Source organism: Strix aluco, chromosome 20 (assembly GCF_031877795.1).
Source record: "Strix aluco isolate bStrAlu1 chromosome 20, bStrAlu1.hap1, whole genome shotgun sequence".
Lineage (NCBI taxonomy): Eukaryota > Metazoa > Chordata > Aves > Strigiformes > Strigidae > Strix > Strix aluco.
Genome location: NC_133950.1, coordinates 10,665,029 through 10,690,002, shown reverse-complemented (window position 1 = coordinate 10,690,002; position 24,974 = coordinate 10,665,029). Strand labels below are relative to the sequence as shown.

Genomic DNA, 24,974 nt, shown 5'->3' with positions numbered 1-24,974 from the left:
CATGAGGGCAACCATTTGCAATTTTCATTGTCCCTTTAACTAAGTTTCTCAAATCTGGGACAAAAGCTTCCAGCATAATTAAAATGGAGAGAGATCTGCTCGGGGACCACCAACTCACACCACAAGGAAAGCGGTGGGGGGAGAAGGAGAACTGGAGACGGAGGTAGGGCTGCTCCTTGGTTGTGTTTAATGCTTTTACTGCCTGCATTCAGAAGCAAAGGCTCAACTGTGAAATACTGCAAACTTGCAAGAAAATAGCAAGAATTACCAACACTGTTATTTACTAGCAGGGGAGTGACCCCATAAGAATACATTAGCTCATCATCAGTATTTCATCCTGCTCTTCGGCTAAGCTGAAGGCTCATTTCTGCTGCAAGTAACACTTTGTTGTCCATGTATCACAGCACGAGACAGATCCAAAACCAATCTGCTCAGTCAAAACCTTTCCCTCTCCCAGTTACTTCTTCCCTTAGACGAAAGGTGATTAGACCGTTCAAAGAACAATGCAAATAACCAGGTTCGTATATACATTTGTGCATTAAAAACAAATGTCCGTACCATCTCTCTCCAATGTTATTTACAACGTGTCTGAAAGCTATTATCTAAGATATTATCTGGCATAGAGACTAGAATAAGATATTCTGAGCATATTAGCAGCATATCACATATTGAAACGATTTGTGCAGATTTGCTCCATTCATATACTGTTGATGCTTAAAATATAACAAAGAATTTAAAACAGGAAACCTGCATATGTGCTAGGAAGTAGAGAAAAAATAATAATAAAAAATATTGGGAATTCTCCAGTGCAAATATTTCCAACTACAAACTGATTCTCATTATCTTTCATCTGCCAAAAAAACAAATTAAAATATCAATCAAATGTAGTGATCCAGGTAAGAGTCTTAAACTGCATCTTCAGTTCAATAACAGCAATTATTGTGTCATTGTTCTCAACTCGTTGAGCTCCTCAAATGAGATCAGAACTGACTACAGCAAAAAACCCCACAAAATCTCAACAAAAAAATCTGTCATCCACAATACCTGAATGACATTTGAATCATGATATTTTTACCTCTAGAACAGGTAACAGTGAAATGAAATTAAGGTTGTCAGCATTTCCATTATGAAACGCTAGCCATAAAAACTACTACTGTACAGTCTTTGCATTTTTTATTTACTAGAATTTTTCTATTTTTCAAGTAAAAGTCAGTTTGAAGCGCGCTAAAACAATGTGGCAGTATTAGGTCCTCGAGCACTAAAGGCTACTGAGCAAAGGCTTGAGATAGACTTCCAGCAGCATAGTAACACGTGAACAGTGTTTGCTTTAGGCTGCTGTGCCCAGCTATCACAATTTACACACAGGAGTAGACCGGTGAAACAGTAGCTGGTATCATCTTAAAGCTCTGTTTATTTTCCACCAAGACATGAGGAAGCATATATCCAGCTAAGCCCCCTCACAAGCTATTAAAAGAGCACTTTAATCCACGCGAGTCTCAGTGACTTTCCTTCATCTGCACAGATCAGACTATGCACATGGACATTAAAATACTGTAAATAGTGGGAAGGACTAGAGCTGGTGGCAGAACTCTTCAGCCCCTCCACATGCTGAAACAGGCAGCTCCATGTCTATCAGCAGTCCCGGTGCTTCACATGTTGAGATCTCCTAAGCAAACTGCTTGCAGTGACACCTGCTAAATTACCTTTATTTCAGAAAAGCCATTCAGGGGTACTTAGACTCCCTCACATGCCAAATGTCAGCTGAGAGTGAATCTTCTTTAAAACAGAAGTTAAGAACCAAGGGAGGAGGGGGTAATTTGCTTACTGGCAACAGGTCTCAGCAGTTCAGGTAACCCAGCCTGGCAGGGATCAGCCATCACTAGCACCCAAAGACTGCTGCGTGGCTCAGAGCAGATGAGATGAACTACTAGCTATGGCCCAGTTCCTACGAGACAGAAGTCCTCACTGCAATCCGTAAGCACAGCCATCAGCCTTGCTGACAGCATCAGCAGCTGGGGAAGTGGGCAGGATATACTGAAATGCCCTTTCTCTCCCTAAAAAGCCCACAACCCTTCCATCAGACACCACAGCCAAGCGCTGTCACTGCCTGCAGATCTTCTGAACTGGGGACTCTTCTGCCAGGGGTCTCAAACCAGCACCTTTTAAAGTGCTACACTCATGTAAATAAGTCGGGTTTTTAAGAACAAATTAGTTGAGCATATTCTGTGAAGTTATTTCATTTGTTTTTGCTCCTGTTCATTTATTCCAATCTACTGCACCTTCCCTTGGAGAGGTTATTAAACGCTCTGCTAATGGCCGCCAGCACTCATTTAATTCTTCTTAATGAATGTATGAGTGAGTAGCGGAAGCTATTATGTAGGGCTTAATAAAGGGCGGGAAGGAATTTCCTAAAATTTATTGCCACAGGCTGCTGCTTGAAGATAAAATAAATGGTAATTGCTTGGAACAGGAAAGAGGAGGATGATAAAATGTCCCTAGACATGAGGTAAAAAAAAATACCAAGTCCTATGAACCAAAATCTCAAAGCCCGAAGGATCGCAAAAGCAAGATGGCCTCCTCCTGACTTTTAGCTTTTTGTAGTCCTTAAGACATTTTCTTTGAACATGGATGCTGAATGATGAACTCAATCTCAGCTGCAAGGATTATTTTAGGACACTAGAAATACAACTGTTCATATAAAAAAAAAAAAAGGCATTAATTCAGACAGCATCTTATGAAGATATTATTTGCAAGAAAGGGACAACATGGAAAAAATGGAAGGACAATGTTTCTGGACTATTGAGTCCAGCAATACAATCTTTCCTAAAGTACAGGGTTTATGGTATGAAGGAGACACATAACATTTTGCTACAATTATGTTTCTTCTTTCCCATCGCTGTTTTGGTCAGGGCTGATGGAAGAAGGGAAATTACCGAGAGGCAGACCTCTGCGTTGTTTCTTCAATTTCTGCTACTGTTTGTTAAAATAAATAAAAATCAGCAGGCTGAAGGAGAAAGAAAGTGTCTGAACTGGAAGTCGTGAGTGTCTGTCCTACACCAAAGTGCTGCAATCACACTGCCAGCCTCCCAGCAAGCTCCAGGTCAGACCTCAACACAGGCAAGAACAAAGTGGAAATCAAAGACTCATCCCATGTAATCGCAATCTAAGAGAAAAATATAGATTTTGAAAACAAAGCTTTTTATTATAATGCACAACAATCTTCTGTCTACATAATCCGTCAGGCTTCACTCAGACAGTATGATTCAGTCATACAGATGAGTTTGGGTAAAAACTTTGATCAGTCTCATCAAGAAAGCTGAAAAACAAGTTTCCCAAGAACGGGTCTGATTCTTTGTTTCCACTAAGCAGTTGGAGGCAATATTTTGCACATTAGAAACTGCCAAAGTATTGACTAAAAATCAGACTATTCATGAGTTACATGAACTTTAATTACAGAAGCAGCAATGAGATTGCAACACTCTTGTGATTAGAGCAATAGCTCGAGGCTGCGGTGGGAGAGCAGAGCAGGGATGTCTGCACATCAACGTACCCGAGTGCCACCGACATTTCAAGTACAGCTGCCCCAGAAAGGACACTGTAGGTCTCTAAGCACCAAAATGCAGCAGGAAAGAACAACTACGCAGACTATAGAAAGAAGATGTCAAAATAGCAAACTGAGTGGGCAAGGCATCTATTTCCCTTTACATAAAGGGGCAGAAAGAAAGAAATACTATTTTCAGTGGCAAGCTAATATATCCAAGAGCTTGAAAGTTGACCCAAGAAGAAAAACAAGATTAGGTTTGCTCCTTTTTGCTGCTTAGGGCAGACAAAGCCCCTCTCAGAAAAGCACCATTTTTCATGCCAGCTTTGACCATCTTAAAACCAGAAAAAAAGAGGATAAAGTCCAATTTTTCTTTTTTAAATCCTTGGCAGGTCACCTGCAAGTGCAGTCCAACAGCTTTTTCTAGCAGGCAGTAAGAAATTATAATTTTCTTTTCTAAACAAGGATTTCAGTTCCTTCAGCTCAACAGCAGGATTTTCATAGTCCAGTGGAATACAAAGCAATCAGCCAACCTGCAAGAGCATCCAATCTGAAGATGGACAGTTGCTTCTCTGAGAGGAAAAGCAACAATCTGGTAGAGACAAAAAACAATAACAAAAAATCAAAACAAACAAACAAACAAAAAATCAGCTTTAGCGTACTGGAAGACAAAAGGTAAGCTGCTACAAGATGAGTGTGAAATGTCAGGGGAGATATTACACAAATTTGCAAAGGATAGGTGGCTATCGGATAGACATCTACTGGAGAGTGTTCCACAAGAAGAATTTAGTCTTCTCCTATTCCAATGAAGAATTAAAGGAAAATTAATGTGCATAGCATTCTGTGTATTGACACTATTACCTGTACAAAAGGCAACACTTCTAATTTAAACCAGCAAACACAAATTATCCCATCCCTGAGTAAGCACTTCCACACTTTTCTTAACCCTCTTCCACTCCTATGAACAAGGCTTATTACCTATTTATATGGGCTTATAGAGCAAGATATGATGATAAAAAACATAAAGACAAAGGATCTGTTTTTCGACTTCGGAACAAACCAAGCAGGTACTTGTTAACTACCTGTGATGTGCAGGGCTGTTCCCCGCTACCAGGAAGACGGTGTTTGATTTACCTCAGTGCTGGCACGCCCTGGAATCACTACCTGCACAAACCTCAATTACCCAGCCTGAAAATATAAATCCAAGGACAATCCCTGCACTGAGGGGAAATGATTGAAAAAAAAAAAAAAATCTCAACTGTTCTTTCAAACATAACACTAGCTGATGTCAGGCATAAAGAAAAAACTGCTTTTTTTCCCCGTTTTATTTGGTTTGGGTTTGGTAGCAAGAGTTTTCATTTCTACTGTGTGCAAGAGCCAGATGTGGGAGGAAAAGCGTAGGTGGCATAAGGGAAAGTAGGAATGAAGGTCCTTGTCGTGGTTTATCTGTGGTACACTACGTTTCAAAATAACAGGAGCTCTGTCATCCAGGCTGGCTCATAACCGCCCCCGCAGCAGGAAGCGGCAGAAGAGCCCTGGAGAAGCCGTGCACATTTCCGTCGTCCTCCTCCCCCCGTCCCCGTTATCTGCTTTTACTTGTGCATCTCATAAAACACCCCCAGGCCAACCCTTGGCGAGGCTAGCTCCTTTATAAAATGTTCCTGGTATGATCCTGGGCTGAAAGCAATTCCCTCACCACAGCAGCAACCCCGGGATGCTCAGACTGACGCGTTAGCCTCTGAAATCCAGAGCCAGGACAGGTGATTTGTACTCAGGAGGAGTCAGAGGTGCTACACGGTGCGAGGAGATGAGTCCAGGCAGCTGCCAGCACCAACATCCCTGGCGCTGGTGGGGCTTCGTTCGGGCAGGACCTGCATTCACAGAGCTTCACCAGGCAGCTGGTCCCCAGCGATACAGTGTCAGGGTGTAGGTGCACTGACAGCAGATCTCCCTCCCCCACACCTTTTTTTTTTTTGATAGTACTTTGCCTAAAGTATTAATCTGATTTTTTTTTTTTTTAATACATTTGGATGGGGAAAGAGGAAAAAGGGAAAAGTGTCCATCAACCCACTCTCTTCCCATTTGTTGTAGTCTAAAGAAATCCATTTTTCAGCTTTGCATTCAAGAACCGTGATAATAATTTTTAATTGTACTGCATATTTGTATCCTCTTAAATATATCAGAATTTCTTTACAAGTCAGAAAGGCACCCTACAATTACCTTTTCAGCGCATCTCCCCTTAGGTAAGGCCTTACTCTCCAAAGCTCTCATGGACTCATCCCTTACGCACACTACACAAATGGGTACCTCCACGGCGCCTGGCTACGACCACAGTACACACCGAAGCAGGGATAAAGAGAACTCAAATCCATGTGTGATTGTGCAAGACTGTAGTAAAGAGGTCTCTGAAGTAGAAGAGAGCACCTTTACTTGCATGGGATTAGTTTTACTTCTAAAATTTTTAGAAGTAGTACATTTTTAAAATTCAGCTGCTAGCAATTCCAATTTGAGAATCATAAAAAGTACTATATTAATAATTGAAATGTAAAATGCCTGTCTGGTTTGCTCCAGTCCTCAGGCCCCCTCCCCAAAGGGCATGATTTGCCTTAGGGGAGCATTTCACAAGCAGCACACCAACTTTCCGAAATACAACTTCAGCAGATGAAAGCCTCATAACCACAGATGAGCTGCCGCCCTTCTAATTCTGGAATTTAAAAACGGTGACATCCACGGAGCTATTTAAACTAATTTAAAGGTAGAACGGCCAAAATACTTCAGCCCAACCAAGCACTTCAGATACCACACGGTATAATTATTCCAGATGCAGCTCACCAGCAATCTCCCCATTTCAGCCACAACATCCCCCCTTTATCAAGCGGCAGACAGCGTTCCACCATCGCTGCCGTGACTCACCGACACCGGGGTGATGAGGCACCCTCAACACCGGGTGATTCAAGACTCTCTGGTGGCCATGAAATGTGTCTCATACCAGGGGCTCCAGATCATCAGGTTCCAAGTCCAGCTGAAGCCCTCCGCTTCCTAATTTGGAAACGGTGCAGATGAGGGAGATGTCTGAGCTGGAAAGCGTCTGCGTCCTTCACCTTGATGCTTTTAATGCCTCTGTAGCTAGGCAGGACTAAATGATGTGAACATGGCCAATACACTGTAACATTCACTTTTCTGGGGAAAAGTAACATAATTAGAACAAAAACACCTCACTGGATTTGTGCTACTTATCCCAAAGAGTGGAATGCAAATATTTCATGTTAACATTTCATGGTTCTTTGAATCCTTACCCGACACTAAATGCAGCACTGATCGCTATTTTCATTTAATGTTCTTCAAATCCTGTGTTTTTACCAGGATTACAAAGCCATGTTACTGCTCAGTGAAGTTCGCAATTACTCTCAGGAGAGGTCTGCTTATCAACATTGCGGCAGGTCTTCAATGAAATGTCATGCAGTACCTGTGCTTTGCAGAGGCAAAACCGCAGTAACCGAGATGATTATATTAGCATTTAAAGCTAGTATTTGCCTCCAAAAATCCAACCTTTATTAGCCTAATTCATCCTTTTGCTTGGCTCAAAATATCACCTACTTATTTAAGAGGTGTTATTAGCTCTGTGCATTTTGCAAACCAGTAACAGCCTTTAGGATTTGGCCTTCTCCAGACCCATCACTGCAGCCATTCCAGAATGAACTCCTAGAATACGCCTGCAAGTTGTATTTAGCAAGCAATGTAAAACACACAGTGCATCTGGCATTGTACTTGTCACCATACAAAGCCTCACTCTCTAGCAAGAGCTAGGTAAAAAGCACCAGTAATTCTTGCAGCGAGGTCTAATTAGACTGAAGTTTCCCCAACAGATTTTTTTCCTAATGATATGGAATGTGAAGGGTTGAGCAACACTTACACTGTCTGTGATCACCTCATAACAATAATTACTACTTAAAACCTGAAACGCTGTAGCACCTTGACATCCAAACCTCTGTGTGGGAGGCACTGTTTAGACAGACAATCCACAGAACCTGAAAAAATTGCAGCTTCTGCATGAACATCAACAGTATCAAATGATGGGAATAGCTTTGTCTTGCCTCCAGTTCATTTCCAGTAAAGGACATCTATTTTGTATTAAATAGCTGCACATTTGGAAAAAAAAAATTATTATAGCAAACACATTTAATGCAGTCCATCAATAGTCTTAAAAGAAGTAAAGGTTTGATTGCAGAGAATTTTAAATGCATCTTCTTAAGCATGAAGTTAAATATATTTAAGAAGAAATAACAGCTTGGTATTAATTCAAAATATTTCATTTGAGCTTTCCTAAGTTATTTGCAAACATTAGGTGTAGCCAGACAACAGTAGCTCTAATAGCTGTTCCAGTAATTCTGACTAAACTAGAATGTACCTTTTAAACGAACATTATGCGTTGTCAGATTTACAGAGGATATGAAGAGAGCTTAGACCTAATAAAAATAATACAAACCCATTCAAGCATACATATTTATGGCTTAAACTATTTTGCTAGATGCACTAAATCTTATTCATTATTATAAAATTGTCCCACTCAAAAGAGATTTTAGTGAAATAGAGTACTACTAGATTACAACTTTGCTTTTGTTAGCATTGTTACGACTTCATAAAAGTATAACTCCACAATTAGCTCTGTGATAGCAATTCTGACATTCAGACAACACCAACTGTGTAAATAGCTGTAACAGGCTGAATACTGTTTTCAGTTTTCTCCGAGCATCCTTGCCAGGAATAGCTCACATCTTTAGAAATGTCGGACAATGCTGCAAGAGGATTTACAGAATCAATTTCTATCCTAGGAGTACCACACAATTTAATATAAAAAAATATAAAATATGTATATAATTTTTAAAAGTCAGTGTGGCATACAAAAGGCGTAGGGGAATGAGATCAAATGTAGAAGACAGCAAGAAGTGAAAAGGAATACAGCACTGAAAACTATTTCTGTTGTTTTAAGAAAATAAAGAATGGGCTGAAATGGAGCTTGAAGTGGCGAGGGAGCAAGATTTTCCCATTAACAGCAAAGCAAACATCACGTACCAACCTCTTTTTCATCAGCAAGCAAGCTCAGAAAGATTACAGGCTCTAAAAGTAACTAAAAAGACTTGACAGCCACTATTCCTGAAAATCATGGTTGTCACTTCCGACCCTGGTTCTTGCTATTAACTTTTGCTCATTTCCAGGACACTCCTTACTGCAGGGCGTTTGTTTTAACCACAGCAAGTTATTAAAAAGATTCAAAGAAGACACCTGGTGGCCAGTGCGTCAAACGACACTTTCCTCAAGGTTTATTACAAAGGTATCACAAAAATCCAAGTGAAAACAGTGGACTTCACTGCATAACAGCCCTGTTGATAATCCACTGTGGTCAGGCCAGAAACTGAGAAACCTGAGTAGTCAGGAACAGCCCTTCCCCAGTTACATTAAATGAGACAGCACCTAAAAAGCAGCTTTTGAAACTGGGCAACTTGAACACAAATGAAATCGCAAACATTTCCTGAAAGCCCAAACAATTTCCTATTTAAACTTTCCACATCCTTATCCCACTACCATGCACACATTCAGCCTCTGGAAAAACAACATTATTTATTCTGGGAACACACACTAAAGAAAAAAAAAAAAAGCCATGAAAAAGCCTTCAGTTATGCCAGGTGTAGACCGGCAGCTGATCAGCTCATTGGGTTCACAGCAACAACCTGATGGAGTCCTTGTGTGTGTTGGTAAATTCTGGATGTGTAGAGTTAAGTGAAATTTCCTCCTAGATAGTGTCAGTGTGATGGGAAACACAGGGAACATGCCCAGGTCACTCTGTACTTCCAATAACAATGGACATCGAACCGGGAACAACCAGCAACTCAGTGAAGGGGGGACTCTGTACTTCAGCAAGCTTTGCCATCCCCAAACCCAGGCATTTAACAGGCAGTGGAATATGGAATTCCATATTGTCTTCATTACACATTATTCCCAGCTTCCGAGTTCACCATTCCCTCTTTGATGCAAATATGGAGTGCAAACCACAGCAGAATAAGGTTCAGCATTTTACTATTTTTACATACTCCTTTATGAGCTTTAAAGAGAGACTGGACCAGACAGGATTTGCTACTGATCAGGCAGCACTTCAAAGGATGAGCTTACCGAGGGGCAGACTGGACACAACTCGCCCTGGAAAAGCATGCGAGAAGTACCGAGTTGATATGGTAGGAGTAAGGTAGGAACTGAAGTCAGTCTAAAAGATAAATGCACCAAAATGCCTTAGAAAAGCGGCACTAATGGATAAGAAGCTTCTCAAGGCAGGCAACGTCTAGCAATATTGATTCTTTAATACACACAATGAAACCAAAGTCTTAATGATTAATAATCTGTTGTGAAATTCTATTCATTAGGTAAAAACAGAACATGGAGATGACACAACATAAATCAGGCAGTCTCCTCACTCATGAAAGAATGATGATCTTGCTTGTGCCCATGTAAATTAGCAGCAATCACTCTGCAGAAAAGCAAGCTCATGCTTTCACAACCTGACTGGTAACAGCAAGAAGAAATTCTGGGAAAGAACAAAAAAAAAAAAACCCCAAATCTAACTTCAAGCCTAACTTCAGAAAGTACTTTAGACAAAAACTAAAGCAAGCTGGTGTTCAGGACATGCTTGCCCTGTCATTACAATGGGCAACCCATCCCTCCCAGAGCATAAACCACAGTTTTGGCAAAATTTGATACGAATCTGCTATCAGGGTGGTGTAACTTCCAGCTATTTCACAAAAAGTTATGCTTAATATCTAAGCTCAGAACTGGGATTAAACATGCAAGTTTAAAGAAAGAACAAAGGAAATACACTGCCTTAGCTTTACTTATTAACATTGTCTGGGTGTTCATTACCCTTTTTGTCCAAGATTCCTCTTTAAACTGATAAAATGGATACTCTGGTAAGCAGATTAATAACCTCTATAGGTTGTTTAGATTGATCTTAAATCAGCATAGAGCAGGATAAGAGTTGACCAAGGTGACAGTCAATGAAAGCAAAGTAACAAGAGTCCCTCTTGCTTCTGCTGAAACTGCTCTGCACGTTTCTACAGTAATGGACTTCTGCGATTCACAACAGACCTTTTTATAAGAAGACTTACTACTCCTCACCAGAATGGCACAGTACATCTGAAATGACAAGAGACTGCTGGGTGAAGACACTAGCGCTCTTTATACAGCCATCAACAGACACTGCAGATAGAAGGCAGCCCCCTCCCCCTGCCAAAAAAAAAAAAAAAAAAAAAAAGGAAAGCGAAGTCCATCTGCAACAATAACTCCAGAAGGACAGTAGTATTTTAAACACTTCCTTCAGTCTACATGAAGGCAAATCAACCAGAGCATTTTATATAGCCGAAAGAGATGACACCTATAACATACCGAACGTTCACACCCACACGTTTTAAACCTTACAGTGTGGATCGAGTGCACCGATGGAGCTGCACTAGTCTGGGAAATCTGGGGATGCTAAAATACTCCAAACAGGGACCAAGGCTTAAGGCAGGGCGCTCTGAACCTTTACTGAACACGCCACTGGTATCAGCTGGATGTTAAGAGATAGACTAACTACTGCGGCCACGCATCCAGACTGCCTGGTATCAGTTAACAGCATTCCCTACCTGACACCTTCTGAAGATGACAGTTACAGTCGCATCTGCGTGAGTAAACGGAGCGGAACTGTCCAGAACTGACAATACTCACCCATTTATTTCTAGTCTGCTTTATCACAGTTCCTATAAGCACAGCTGGAAACTCAGCCCTGTTGTTCCAAGACACAACACAACAGCATCCCCACCCTAAAACAACAATCTGCCCGACAAGACGTTCCAAGGCCATTTTCACCTTTCTGCACCCTCGTGATTTGCTATATGCCACTGAGCCTGTCACAGAGAGCACCGGGGATGAAACTCAGGATTCCCAACTCTCAGCAATTGGACTGTGTCAACTTCTCACTTTCAAGCTTAAGATTTAAACTCTTCAATTTAAAATACTGAGAGTTTGTTGGTAAATGTTAAAGTGTGCTCAATGAGATGATTGCTTACAAGCAACAATTTCTATTCTAATACCCTGCAGCCTTCTCTTGCCTCCCTGTCCTGATCTTCTCACATAGCATTCCTATTAAAATTTGTACATAAGAATGCAGAACCAGCACCGTCTGTTAATGAAAGTCTGGCATACGAGCAACCACAACCCATTCGTCGTGAAGGAGATGAACTGCTTAAACATGGCAAGTTATCAAAGATTAGTCAGTGCACAAAACAGAACTGCTTTTGCCCCAGAAAAGGATTAGCCTTTCCCCAACATCATCTTCCACCTCAGCATGTGGAAAAGCAGTTTAGCAAGTCTTAGGTCTCTTTCCTAACATATTCCAACCCTAGATCGAGTTTTGTGGAGGAGCTTCTTAACAAAACCTACCGGTATTTGATAATTGGAGCAGGAAAAAATATAGCAATAGCTTTGTATGATGAGAAGGGATATAGTCAGAGGCAGTAAACAAATCTGCATTTGGTGTGCAGCAGATGTCAGCATTAACCAGACTAATACTGGAGCACATCGAAGTTGGATACATAAGCAATGATCTCAAAAGCTGGGGATAAGTCTCCTAATAGAGATGGAATTAAAGTTTGGGAGCTGCCAAATCTCCAGCCTAACAACGGAGAAAGTTTTGTCAGTTTAGAATGCAGACCTGAGACACTGAAGGCAGGCTCTAAATTATGGACTCCTATTAGGCCGATGCTAATGATACAATTTCAGGTGAATGGTCTAAAGCGGAATCAGGAGTAGCATCTTCCAAGTCTCAGGTTTTGCAGTTAGTGAAGCAGAGATGAAGTATAAAAATGCCCCAAGGAACAATGGAAAGAGATAAATGCACGGTTTGTAACTACATGGGTTTAAAGAAACAGAGTTCTAGTATGGAAGGAATCTCATTTAAATCATTTCCATGTATGGGCAATTGACTGTCTAATAAATGTATATTGCATATAAAGAAGATATATTGAGCTCACCTGTAGGATAAAGGATAACGAGTAAAAAATCATGTATTATTGCTTGAGCACGACCTGCTCTGGACTACCCAGCTGATAAAAGTATATTCCAAAGCCATACAGTTATTAATAATATTTTACAAAAAAAAAAAAACAAAACACCAACCTCCCTGGAATTATGCATTTTCCTACATGGTATGAAAGTTACCAGCATTTCATTAAAATAATAAACACCAATACAATTATAACAGTATATATTGTAGTATATACTCATATGCTGGTCAATCACCAAGCCCTGAGGAAGGAACCAATTACAAAGTAATCTACTTATTTTCACAATTCAAACATGAAATTTAGTAGTATAAAACAAGATAGATTATTAAACCTAAAGACTCTTAAAAATCAATTTGAAATCAATAATATAGAAAAAGATACTTTTGAGTGGGTTTTTTTCTAATAGTGAATTTCATAGGGCATGTCTCCAACTGGCAGCTGTGACAAGCTTATGCTATGGATCTGTTTTGTACAATTACTCCCTAATTAAAGCACTAAAGCTTTCAGCACCCTTGTAAGAAAAAAAGTTCAGAGCCAATATGAAAGAGACTGTAGTAGGCTGACTTCAGCTATATTCAGCATCAAAGGTATTAGAAAAACGGATCCAGTTCCTGGAGTTTTGGCTCTTTACAGTAAGGTGAACAGCTCCATTAAACTTCCCTATCACTTATCTGCTGCAAGAGAAACTATCAGAAAGACCACATTTTATCACTACAAGAGACCAAGAAAAGAACATTCTTGTGTGAATGCTTTATCAACTATATTCTAAAGATACTTAAAATAAAGCTCAAAGCTGAACAACTATCACTCCCTGGTAGTGTAAAGGTGTAACACAGATTCAAAAAGAAAGTTCTCTTTCTACCAACTTTACGGTTAGCCATATTTGCATTGCTTTGCAGAATGAAAAAGTTTTAAGACCAAGCTGATACCTGTCAGTGATCCGTTCTATGTAACAAGAAGCAGAGTATAAGAAAGTCTCATACTCAAAACCCCTTCAGAAGGTTTCTTCTTCCTCACAAATCAATCGTTTCTCTGACTGCCACAGCAAGACTGGAACCAATGACAGCAAATATGTACATCAAACCGTAGCATCATCTGAAAGACCTATATTTCAAGATATTAATTACCATAATTTTGCATTGTTAAATCTAAAAATCACACTCAAGCTCCCACCAACATGCCCATAGAAGGATGGTCGCTGTTTCCAGTCACTGTCACAATTTCCACAGCAAAGACTATATATAAAACTCAACCCTTCACGCTCGCACAAGTGGAGACACCGCTCAGGGTCTCACCCCTCAGAACACCGCTCTGCTGCCGACCAAGCAGCATCACAACAGTCAACTGCGCAGTAAATGGAATTCAAAGCTGTGGACCAAATCCACCCTCTCGCTAACGAGTTCTCCTAGCACCTCTTCCTCACCTCAGCATCACAGGTCTAATGATTAGAATTCATTTTTTAAGCCTTCAGGTGCTGCTTTTGCTTGGAGATACTGTTCTACCAAGATGCTTCAAGGGATCTGCTCATCATTCAGCACAGCAACACCTACTCAAGACAGCTGTAGAAGGTGGGGTGTTTGCCGATCGCTCCAGTGAACTACTGCCAACTCTGGGATCAGACTTGAGCCCTGTGGGAACACGCTGTTCCTTTCAGAAGTTTGAGTTTTGCCAAGATGAATGTGCTGTAAAGCCACAAGACACACTAGCATGTAAACTTCGAAATGCATTGATAAAGTCTTTCCTATTAACTGCCTACTGACCACAGCTTTTCTCGCAGTTGGATATTCCCAAAAAGCAGTCACTATAGACTCAGTTCTCAGCTGAGAAAAGCACAGGGGAAGAGACAAATGTTGCCTTTTATACCTTCTCTCAATTTCAAGCTTGCAAGCAGTCTAAGAGATGGAGTAATCTGCGTCAAAATGAAATCTGTAAAATCCTGTCAAGGGCTACTCTGCTGCCCAGGGTAACCGTAGCAGCATGAACTCTAGCTTGTAAAACACCCTTAGTAGAGAAAGCAGCAACACAAAAGAAAGAAGCCCAAAACTTGCCCATAGATTTTATTTTTTCCCCTTAATGCACTTCTCAATTGTCAACTCATGACAAAATTTAGAGCCTTTCTGCATTACTCTCACAGAACATTCGACCACCAGCAGAGCTGATTTCTGGCCAGTTGCCTCCTTGCTTTTCAGAAGCCTCTGGATGCGTTGCTTTGAGTGCTGCAGAGAGCGTGACAACTGAGAAATGGAATTACTTCCCTGAAAGTTATTTTGCTTTACACCGTTAGTATCTGATAATATTCACTTAACCCTTTCAGCTAAGATTCGATATCACTGAAGCAATTAAGGTCTTCAGTGCTCTGAAAATCACTGCTAAGCATTTGCTGAATGAGCCTTAGAACTTAGCAGCTAGTGGTCCCACTGAAACAGGATCAGGAAACAGTTTTACCAAAATGCAACCATAACAGCAGAGCCATGCTACTACCAACTCCGTTTTTTTTTTTTTTTCTCGTATGTTTTAATACACAGGAACTTCAAACAAGTACCTTTAAGAATTCAACTATCTCAAGGGGTTTACTTTAAGCAGCCCACCCTGGAATTTCTCCTTAAGCATTTCTTAGTTACGAAAAGCAAGAAACGTGATTTTCCTGGGACAAACTAGTTCCCACAATGCGACAGAGAAACCAGATACGGTGTTTGGCATTTAGAAGAAACTGTGTAATGAAAATACTGAAAGACAAACACGCAAAAATTTAAGCCCTGAAAAAAATGCCGATCTATTTTTATGAACTACAGACTGTGACACCCTATCTAAATAGGATTGAAAACATTAAATACTATTCTGTCCATTAATTATAAAGTATGTCAGACCATATATTTCAAAGACAAATTATCAATTAAAAAAATAGAGGGAAATAGAAATAAAAATAGAGGTAAATATAAAAAAAAATATAGGGAAAAGAACTTTCTAAAATGAACTTTGTTCCCTCTGCAATTTTCCAGGTATTTTAAGATAGCATTTTTCAGGATAGGAGCAGCCCAAACTCAAAACCGAGCTGAACAACAAACAATGATGGTACAGCCTTCTACTGTCTGTACTTCGAAGAACCATTTCATACACCCACAGAAAGAAACTTTTCCTCATGTGGATAAGCGAGGCTGATCTTCCACAGTTCTCTTAACAGATGTCCTGGCCTTGATGTCCCCTTTCAAGTTTATTCTTTTCTAAATCAAGACACTGAAGTCTCTTGTGGACATATGGTGTATGGACATTATAGACGCTATTTTTCTTTGCAAATGTGCTAGGATCTTCTGACCTCAGGTCGTACTGGCAAGAAGTTACCATCTGCCTATTCCTGTTAGATGATCAAAAAGGAGCGTTTCTGGCTCTTCTGCTACATCAAAACACCAAAGGTAGTTAGAATACTTTACTGCTTGCAGTTAGCGCTCTCCCCGTATCTCATCTGACCTTGAAACTCTGTCCAAAGTAGTAAAAGCAGCAACCAAACTGGGGGTGGAGGAGCGGCTGTATCACAGGACTGAAAGCATGGCTTGGAAAAATCCGGCAGCAGGTTTATCATCACAGGGCCAAGTCAGCCCTTATGTTCTCTAACCTTCCCTTAATTACTTTCAGTTTCCTCAGTGCACAAACATTGTATGGGAAATTAAAAGAAATAACATCTATGTAACTCAAAACACATTTCAACACAGCAGTACATACACAGGATCTCTGTCTGTGTCTTCGCTGAACACTGCACAGGATTTCTTGGGCCCTTCTAGAAACACAGAATGGGAGAAAGTTTAAAAGCAAAGTCCAGCTCAAACAAAACTGAATCAAAACTTTTCCACTAAGTAGACTGTGCTCTCAGCCACAGCAAATACCGCAATTTTCATTTATACAAAGATTACAGATGCAGTTTTGTTTTGTTCACAAATAAACTTCCTCAAGAGGACAAAACTGTGGAAGCAGCTTTGTCAAAATCCCATTCTCCAGCTGAAGATAGCAGCCAGTAGCATGTTTTCTCCAAGCACATTAGAATTAAAAAAGCATTGTGTAAAAGCAAGGATTACTCCAAAAAGTTTTGGTGAAACAATTAAGTTCTGTGCCTCGCTCTTGTAGATGCCTTCAGTTTACAATTTCTTTGGTCACTTGTTTTTTCTTTTTTTTAAAGAAAAAAAAAAAAGCAGCATTTGAAACAGTCACTAAACCTACCTCTGAGTCCTACTGAGCTTTTTATCTGGCTTCTTTCTTGAAATTCTCAGTCCCCTCTTAATTTGTGGAAGACTGGCAAGTGACAGAATTGCTGTACCCCTAACTTAGCCACTTTCACCCTCTAGCACTTAAATCCATCACAGCACGAGATGAAGGCTTGACCAGCTATGAGAAAGCACTAACCAAAAGCGCTGTAAATGCACTAAGCAAATTAACAAGAAACTGTTTTATTCCAACCAGTTTTCACAACAGCAGTATCCACAAACTTTCCAAAAGCAGTCTTCTTTTTTGCCCCCCAAGTAGCAAAGTCCCTGTTGTAAAAATAATTAAAGAACACTTGTCGCTGACCACAGCATCACCATCAGCTGTGGTTAGACTATAGCTACGAAAGACAACTCGAAAAGGATGAAACTTTCCCAGACTGTAAACCAGAACATACCTAAGGCAGAAATGATAAACACGTACAACGTTAAAAAGTTACTTCCTTGTATTTCACATTTAGCTGTACAATAACCTCTCCCCAGGTTCCAAGCAATCTGACCCAAGTATTTTCTTAACAAACAATCACAGAAGATTTGCATTAAGAAGCAAGGGAGAGAAAACAAAAGACTTCCATAAAGTACAATATCTCTGTATCTGCACCGTGCCCTTGAATAAATCCGTATTGCATCTATCTTGGCAAATCAAAATTAAACCAATGGAAACCTCTTACCATGTTCGACAAAGACGTTACAGTGTGGGCCCCCATGCCTCGATGACTCCTTCTTCCCTGCTCCTTTGATAAAGTGCAGGGCAGGCAGACTTGGCCTCCTTTGGTCCCCAAGAACTTTTCCAGGCTGCTGCCCCATAAAGTAACGATGGGCAGCCTATCCCAGGATGAGAAGTTTTTGAAGAAGTCTGAGATCCCTGATATTCCAGGTTGGGAAGGAGCTTTGAAGGCGAACGTATTTTAGGTGGGTGCGTTGGTTGCACTCGCTGCGTGATAAAGTCACTTGAGGCAAAGAATTAAGACAAGCGCAGATTCCTCCAGTGCTTTTGAAGACGGCAACAAGGCTCCTTAGGTGGCTTTATGCAAAAAAACAAAAAAACGAGTCAAAGTTCCAACTGCTTAGTAATGACCAAGAGTTACCAAAATTTCAGGTTGCCGTATGTAGTGTGTCTTCCACCGGGTAAAGGAGAGTTAGTTCATCTCACAAGCAAGAAACCACATGTAGGCTCACCCAGGGCAGGAAACAGCCATTCCCACTGCAACCAGTGTCAAGGTTTCTTTTTTTTTCCTCCTTTTCTTTTGCATAGCATTGAGTTAGCGAAGGCCAAAGAGCCACGTATTTGGCTTCAAGTATCGCTGAAGTCTTAGCAGGATCAAGTACGCCGACACCATGTCAGCTCGCACGGCGAAGCGGAGGCGGCTCTGGGCCTGGCAGGCTCCTTGGGGCGAGGGAGCGGGACGGGGGGCTCCTGCGGTCCGGCCTCACAACGCCTCGCCTTCTTCCATCGCAAGCCTCGGGCCGCCCGCACCGCCGCTACCTCTCCCGCACGCCGGCGGAGGAGAACCGGGCCAGCAGGGCCATGGTGGCGTCGAAGCAAGGCTGGGGCCGCCGGGCCGGTGCAGGTGGCCGCCCTCCCGGCCTGCTGCCCGCCTCAGGCGGAGCCGGGTGTCGGGGACGGCGTGCGAGGCCGGGGACGCGCTCCGGGAGGCCGGTTCCTGCACAGCAGCCAGAAGAGGTCAAGCGGGGGTGACCGGGCCGGCTGCATCCCCGCGGGGGAGGCCGGCGGCGGCGGGCAAGGCCCGGGCGGGCAGCGGGGCCGCGGCGGGACGCGCGGAGGGGGCCGGGCGGGGGGCGGCGGGGCCGGGCGGCCGCACGCCCGGGGGGGGGCCCGCCAGGCCTGGCAGGAGGAGGGGGACGAAGGGCCGCAGGGCGGCGGCGGGGAGGCGGGGGGGGGGTGGTGTACCCCGGGGGCTGCCGCCGGGGGCACCCGCGGTGCGGAGCGAGACTGGCGGGGGGCGGCTGCAGGCGGCGAGGGAGATCCCGGAACCCCCGGCGCGGCGCAGCCCCGTCCCCGGCCGGCGGGGCGGGCGGTCACATCCCCTTCCGGCCCCTCCTCCTCCGCCGCCCCCGCCTCCCGCCCGGCCCGGCCGCTGCCCGCTCCCGGCCCCGGGCGGGCGCCGCGCCCGCCGCCATGACGGGAACCTGCCGGGCGGGGAAGGGGCGCCCCGGGGGGAAATGGGGCGGTGAGGGGCTGTGAGGGGAGCCGGGGCGATGGGGCTCCGAGGGGGAAGCCCCTGACGAGGTGGCGGGGAAAAACCTGTGAGGGGAATGAGGGGGCGAGGTTGGGGGGGGGGACCGTGAGGAGAATGGGGGGTGAAGGAGAGGGTGAGGGGAGCCTTGAGGAGGCATCCCGTGAGGGGAATGGGGGAACAGGGGGCTGGGGGACACGAAGGCATCTCCAGGGTGAAGCCATGAGGGAAAGGGGGGTGCCGTGAAGGGGTCTGAGGGGAAGAAGGTGGATGGAAAGGGCACGAGGGGGAAGATGAGGGAGACTGAAGGGGAGTGGGACAAAGGGGAAAATGGTGGAAATGACAGGCAGAAGAGGGATTTGCTAGTATAACACTGCTAGCAAACGCTAGCCAAGGACCCAGAAAGCTCATGCCAAATCCCTTACCCCTTTGCAAGGGCTACCCAAGTTGTTTTCCCCTAGCTCTGACAATGAGAGCCAGCTAGAGACCCCTCCTGTGCACGGGGCTCAAGGCCCCTGGCCGGCTCTGGACCCTGGGTTTCTTGTAGAGATGGACAGGGAAGAAGAGATCCTTACTGCATCAGCTGCGTGCACAACCATCAGCTTTTCCACAGCCACGGGTCACTCACGCTGCTTGCACAAAGGACTTCCCTTCCCTGTTAATGCTGTCAGAGCATATGCAAAACCTGATACCAAGAACAGCCATAGAGGCCAGTGAAGGTGACAACAAAACATATTTTATTGATGTACTTTCCTGCACCATTTGGTACAAAGATAAAGTTTAAGCCCCAGATTCTTCAGCCTGCACTGTGGTGCCCTTCGATGTGCAACACAGGCGTACCCTGAGCTAAAGAGCACGGACAGTGACGCTGAAGATATTTAGTTTCTCGTACGTTCTCCACTTCACCTTGGGAATAGAAGAGGGTTGAGGCAGCAGCTTGAGGTCAGGGTGTTCTGGTCAAAGGTCTGTGGTTGCTCCCACTTGACAACGAGAGAACACACAAATGCAATTTTGTGCAGTAGACTCCTGCTCAGGGTAACCATCTGGACACAGAGCGGCTTGTTTGTACTGACTCCTCCCTTGTGACAAATCCAAACACACTCTATGTCTCCTACACCATATTCAAGGTCCCTGGCAGACGTGTATTTTTCATCTTCCAACAATAGCATCTGAAATGTAGCGCTTGATAGGGCCCTACGGGATCCTCCACCTCTGCTGTGCCAGTCTGCTCCTACATCACTAATTCTTAGCCAGGAGACTGATCCCAAACCATTTCTATTGCATTTCTCCATCAGTGACTCAAATTGCAGGTACTGAGGCTATTTGTGCTACACACGCAGGGGAGAGAAATTCTGGTACATTATGCTGTGACAAATCCAGGGTCTTGAACTCCGCAGAATTTCTCCAGGTTAATCTCAGTAATGGAGATCGGCTTCTCACTGCAGTGATCTAACCCCACAGTCAGCTCCCATGGATTGAAGGAAACTGAGGGTCTGTCAACACAGGCCAAGCAGCCTGAGAGCAATTTGTTACAAAAAAACCAATACCAACCATCCTTTACTGAAAAAGTTATTCCCTTCTAGGTCTGACTGGAGCATCCTGGATAATCTCTCCTACCACAGCAGGACTGAAACAGAGTGAACTCCAGAAGGTCCCTGATACTCAGAAGACCTTAACCAAATTATGCAAAGGTAATTGCAAATAAGCAGGACTTTTGTTCAGGACAGTACAAGGTGTACATACACTTCTCCCTGCCTCACATCTATGCAGATGAACTTACTTAGTTTTTATTTAACAGACTAGGTGAATTTATCATTCAGGCCAACAGTCAGCTATTCCTCCTGATGCTTTGCAATCATAGGCAGCAAAGTGGGGCAGGTTCTTTGCCAGCAGTCCCCAACCTCTTTCCACTCAGCAGTTGCTCCAAAAGCATTTCCCGTTTCCCAAAGCAGTGCTGTAGTTAACCTGGGGCTATACACAGGCAGATGGGCCAGCTGGTCACTCCCAAATACCATAGCAAGGTATCTGCCCTCTTTTCCTTCCTGGAGGTATTATATTTTCTGCCCCCTACCCTGTGAACTTGATTGTGAACATGTCAAACAACAAAGTTGCCCAGGGAGTTCAGAAATTATTAGAGAAGACAGAGACAGAAAGACTGTGTGAACGCAGAATAAATTTTAAAATCTACAGACTCCTTCTTTCAATCAATCCTTAAATGTGGCCTGTGTACATCCCATATATTTCATGAAAGAAATTTCAGTACTTTTTCTGGTTACCTTCAGTTAAGTGTGGGTTGTTACGCCCACAGCTGCAGTGATGTTTCCTCCATAACAGTGTCTTAAAGCTTCAACACCTTTACCAAGCAATAAACCCTAGCATATTAATTAATGGTCCTCAGGAACATGAGACGACCATTTCAAGACTGCCTATAATCTCAGTGGGGTGTCAGTATCTTCTAGGGTCTGCTCAAAGCTTTGTATTTATACCATTCACCTCAACTGAATGGCAAAAGTGCTCGTGGATGATACAGAAGTAACATAATAAGCAGCAGTAATTGGATTAATAACCCATTAGCACAAATTTAAAATCCCAATGGTTATTGCTGGGAATAAAGGGAGGGGCTGCCATTCTTCATGTTAGAACATGAATCAAACACTGCCACCAAGAAACAGGAAAATTATTTCTACAGATGAGTGATTTTGTGTTCTCGTTTCTGCAGGCAGCACTCACCAGCAAGGGAACTGCTTACGAGCTCCCCTTCCCAGCACATCTGTGCCATGTATTAACCCTGGAGTAAGCTGCACAGGCAGGTGCTACAGCTGGTTTACAAACAGGCTTCACACCCTCAGACACTGGTGACTAAAGAAAGCAGATTGGTCGAGGCTGTTTTAATGCCTGCATGGGTATTTTAGTTCCCCATATGAAAATTAACACTTACTAGGTTTTTCCCACCCTGCTTTCAATGATGGTTTTCTTCTTAAACCAGAGAAGTCATAGTTTCTTCCTTTTTCACCCTTCCTGCTTAGAAGTTGCCTAGCAAAATCCCACAGACTATTTCAAGAATTCAAGAGAGCAAAATCCCACAGACTATTTCAAGAATTCAAGAGGACACTGCTTTTGCTGGAGTCCTCCTTTACATCTCGAGCACATCCCGTTTCAAAGGCATTGTTTAGATAGCCTGCCCATACTCTCATGCAGACCTGCCTATGGAAAAAGGGGCCCCAGCACCCCCACCCATCCGAGATGCCAGAGCCTCCCCCAGACCCCATCTGACTCCTCACTCATCTCTGCTGGCCTCTGGGGAGAAGTTGTTTGCTAGATTGTGGGTCATGACCGAACAGTGATACTTGAAGCCTCTCCATATGGAAACTTCAGCCCCAGCAGCACATCCAGTTGCCTTCGAGATGGATGAGCACTGGTGGCCCTCAACTTCAAGAGAGCAAAAAGTCACAGGAATTCAGCCAAATTGACAGTAAATGGCAGCTGGACTGGTACCTTAGACACTTTTGAAACTGCTCAGGAGGTTTCTCCCTCCCCACACAAGTTTGTCACTCTCATCTCTTGTTACCTGCTGGCTTGTACGGGGCTGTAGGAGCTGCCAGCAATGCCCTCGCTGAAGCAGTTACAGAATTTAGATCTGGGCTTGGCAAAGCACTGGCTGAATTCACAAAGAACAGCAATGACCCCTCGTGGCCAGGGAGGAAAATACCGGCACCTTCAGCTGCCCCCACACATCAGAAAAGATCCATAACCAAACCTTATCAGCTGGTGCTCTTGTTCTCAGGCTTAAAAACAAAAGTGCCAGGTATTCGGGAGCACAGGAACTGGATGAATCACATACTCTCCCCCATTTAATACACCCTCAAGGCCAAAGTATCAGGAATGCTGCAGCAAGAAGGAGGAATCTGAAAGCTCAGAGCTGAAGCAGTCCAGATCTTGAGCTCGTTGTTTTTCAGGTTGTATACTTATTTACTGAGCATAAAAATAACCAAAAAATGTTCACAATGGGGAGAGAGGGCTAGCATAAAAAGCCTGGAAATAGACCACAGTTTCAAAGACTGCTATGTAGAGGGGAAAAAAAGAACAAGGGGGGAAACAAAAAAAAAAAAAAAAAAAAAAAAGAGAGAGGAAAAGAAAAAAAGTAGTATCAGTAAGACAGCCTGCTGCAGAGACACCAGCACCCTTTTCCCAGGTTCTGTGTTATGAGAACCTGGCGCTGTCTCACCTTGCAGGTCTGACAGCTCCTGCTTGGTACCCATGAGCATGATCCAACTCTAAATTAAGCACCTCCAGAGCATGCTTCCTCAGTGTGTTTCTGTCACATTACCAACAGCACTTTCAAGAGCCTCATAACCCCCCCAGGCCCTTTCTGACCTGTTAGGTGCCTGCAGAGAGGTTGCTTGAGGACAGAGAGGCATTTTGCATTCGTGTACCAGTTCAGCAGAACCATTTCCAGACATCACATCTCTCTGGGTGGTAGTGAAGTACAGGCTCTTCACGCCTTTGCCCTTTAACTGACACAGAGTTGTTTAAATTGAAGTGGCAGAGATGCAAAGAGATCTACTGGATTAACTACAGACCTCTCCATCAGCTTTTAAAAATGCTTTAAAAAAAGGGAACACCAGATAAATTATCTCATTGCCTGTATATCCCCAATCTGCTTATACCTAGAAGCCTCACAGCAGAAATCCCTCCATGTCCCCATATGGTAATAAGATAAACCGTTTCTAAACTACAGCAATTTGGTAGGGAAAAAAATTAAATACTCTTCTAATTAAAAGATGCAGCCTGCTAAAGCTGTCAGCCTTTTTGCACAGTTCCTGCCCATGCAGATGTGGATAATGCTGCTCCCAGCCTCATGCACACACCTGAAAGTGTCACCATCAAGCTTTAGTTTTCAAATTTCCCAAGTCACCTCGAGGATGTGATTGTTGCAACATTTATTAGGGAACCCTCATAAAACTTAAAAATAACAATTCCCAGGCCTTGTGTGGAGCATTCCACCGATATCCCCAAGAAGTTAGGTACTATTTTACAGAGGCAGCACGGGCAGAAGTCTGAGTTGTGCAGCAGCAGAACGGATTACCCATGTCCTTGCTTGTCCTTAGCCACTGAGCTCCATAAAGCTCTAGTATTTAGGTAGCAGCACTGGTGGCAGCCATCCAGCCTTTGCTATTTCACAAGGCAAAGAGGCAGAGGAAGGTAAATACCACCAACACGATCTGAAGCTGCCACCTAGTGCTTCCTCTGGACAGCAAGCAGAGCAGCCTGCACTAGGTAAGAAGCAACAAAGGGCATTTCTAGTTCCCAGGAAGAGATTGAGCAAATTCTTCTTCCTTTTGCCTGGGGCAAGCATGAGAATTTGCAACACTAGAATTGGATTCAGGGCCAGTTAGGGCAGACATTTTGCTTTTTCATCCTTTTTAAGAATTACAGCTCTGTGGTGCAAGCAGCCTTAATACAATATACATGCACAATACATATATAATACAAATATTATATATTGACTGCCAACATCTGGCTCAGCATGCCCACCTCTAACCACTAGCCTGAGGATCCTCACCAGTATCATACTGGGCTCCCTGTCACTTCCCAGACGCAGCTGCTGCACGACTCAACTCTTCACAGGGTCCCGCAGGGAAGGAGCATTGAGAGCACCATTGTGAGCGACGCCAGGCAATCTGCTGGCAGAGGAACTCTGCACGGAAGATACGCTGAAGAAGGTCAAGTCCTGCTTGAATGGGATGAGGAGCAACAGTTCAAGAGATGGTAACAGGACGTTGCAACCATTCTGAGTGTCCTGGTGCACAGAAACTTGAGCCAAGCACAGCTCTCAAGCTAGACCCAATTCATTCTGGAGAAAGACAAGTTAATACACACACTCCTGAATGACCCA

General features: G+C 43.5%; 1 protein-coding gene across 3 annotated transcripts in view; it reads right to left on the bottom strand.

Moving 5' to 3' along the window:
• Positions 1 to 18,655, bottom strand: part of ABL1 (ABL proto-oncogene 1, non-receptor tyrosine kinase) — an 82,810-nt gene extending 64,155 nt beyond the window's left edge. For 2 of the 3 annotated variants that reach the window (XM_074846445.1, XM_074846451.1), the window contains exon 1: positions 17,552 to 18,655. In XM_074846445.1, coding sequence (XP_074702546.1) covers positions 17,552 to 17,687 — 136 coding nt within the window. In that variant the 5' untranslated portion in view covers positions 17,688 to 18,655. The remainder of the gene's footprint in view (positions 1 to 17,551) is intronic. The other variant, XM_074846448.1, reaches the window with a different exon arrangement.
• Between the last annotated feature and the right edge of the window lie 6,319 nt (positions 18,656 to 24,974).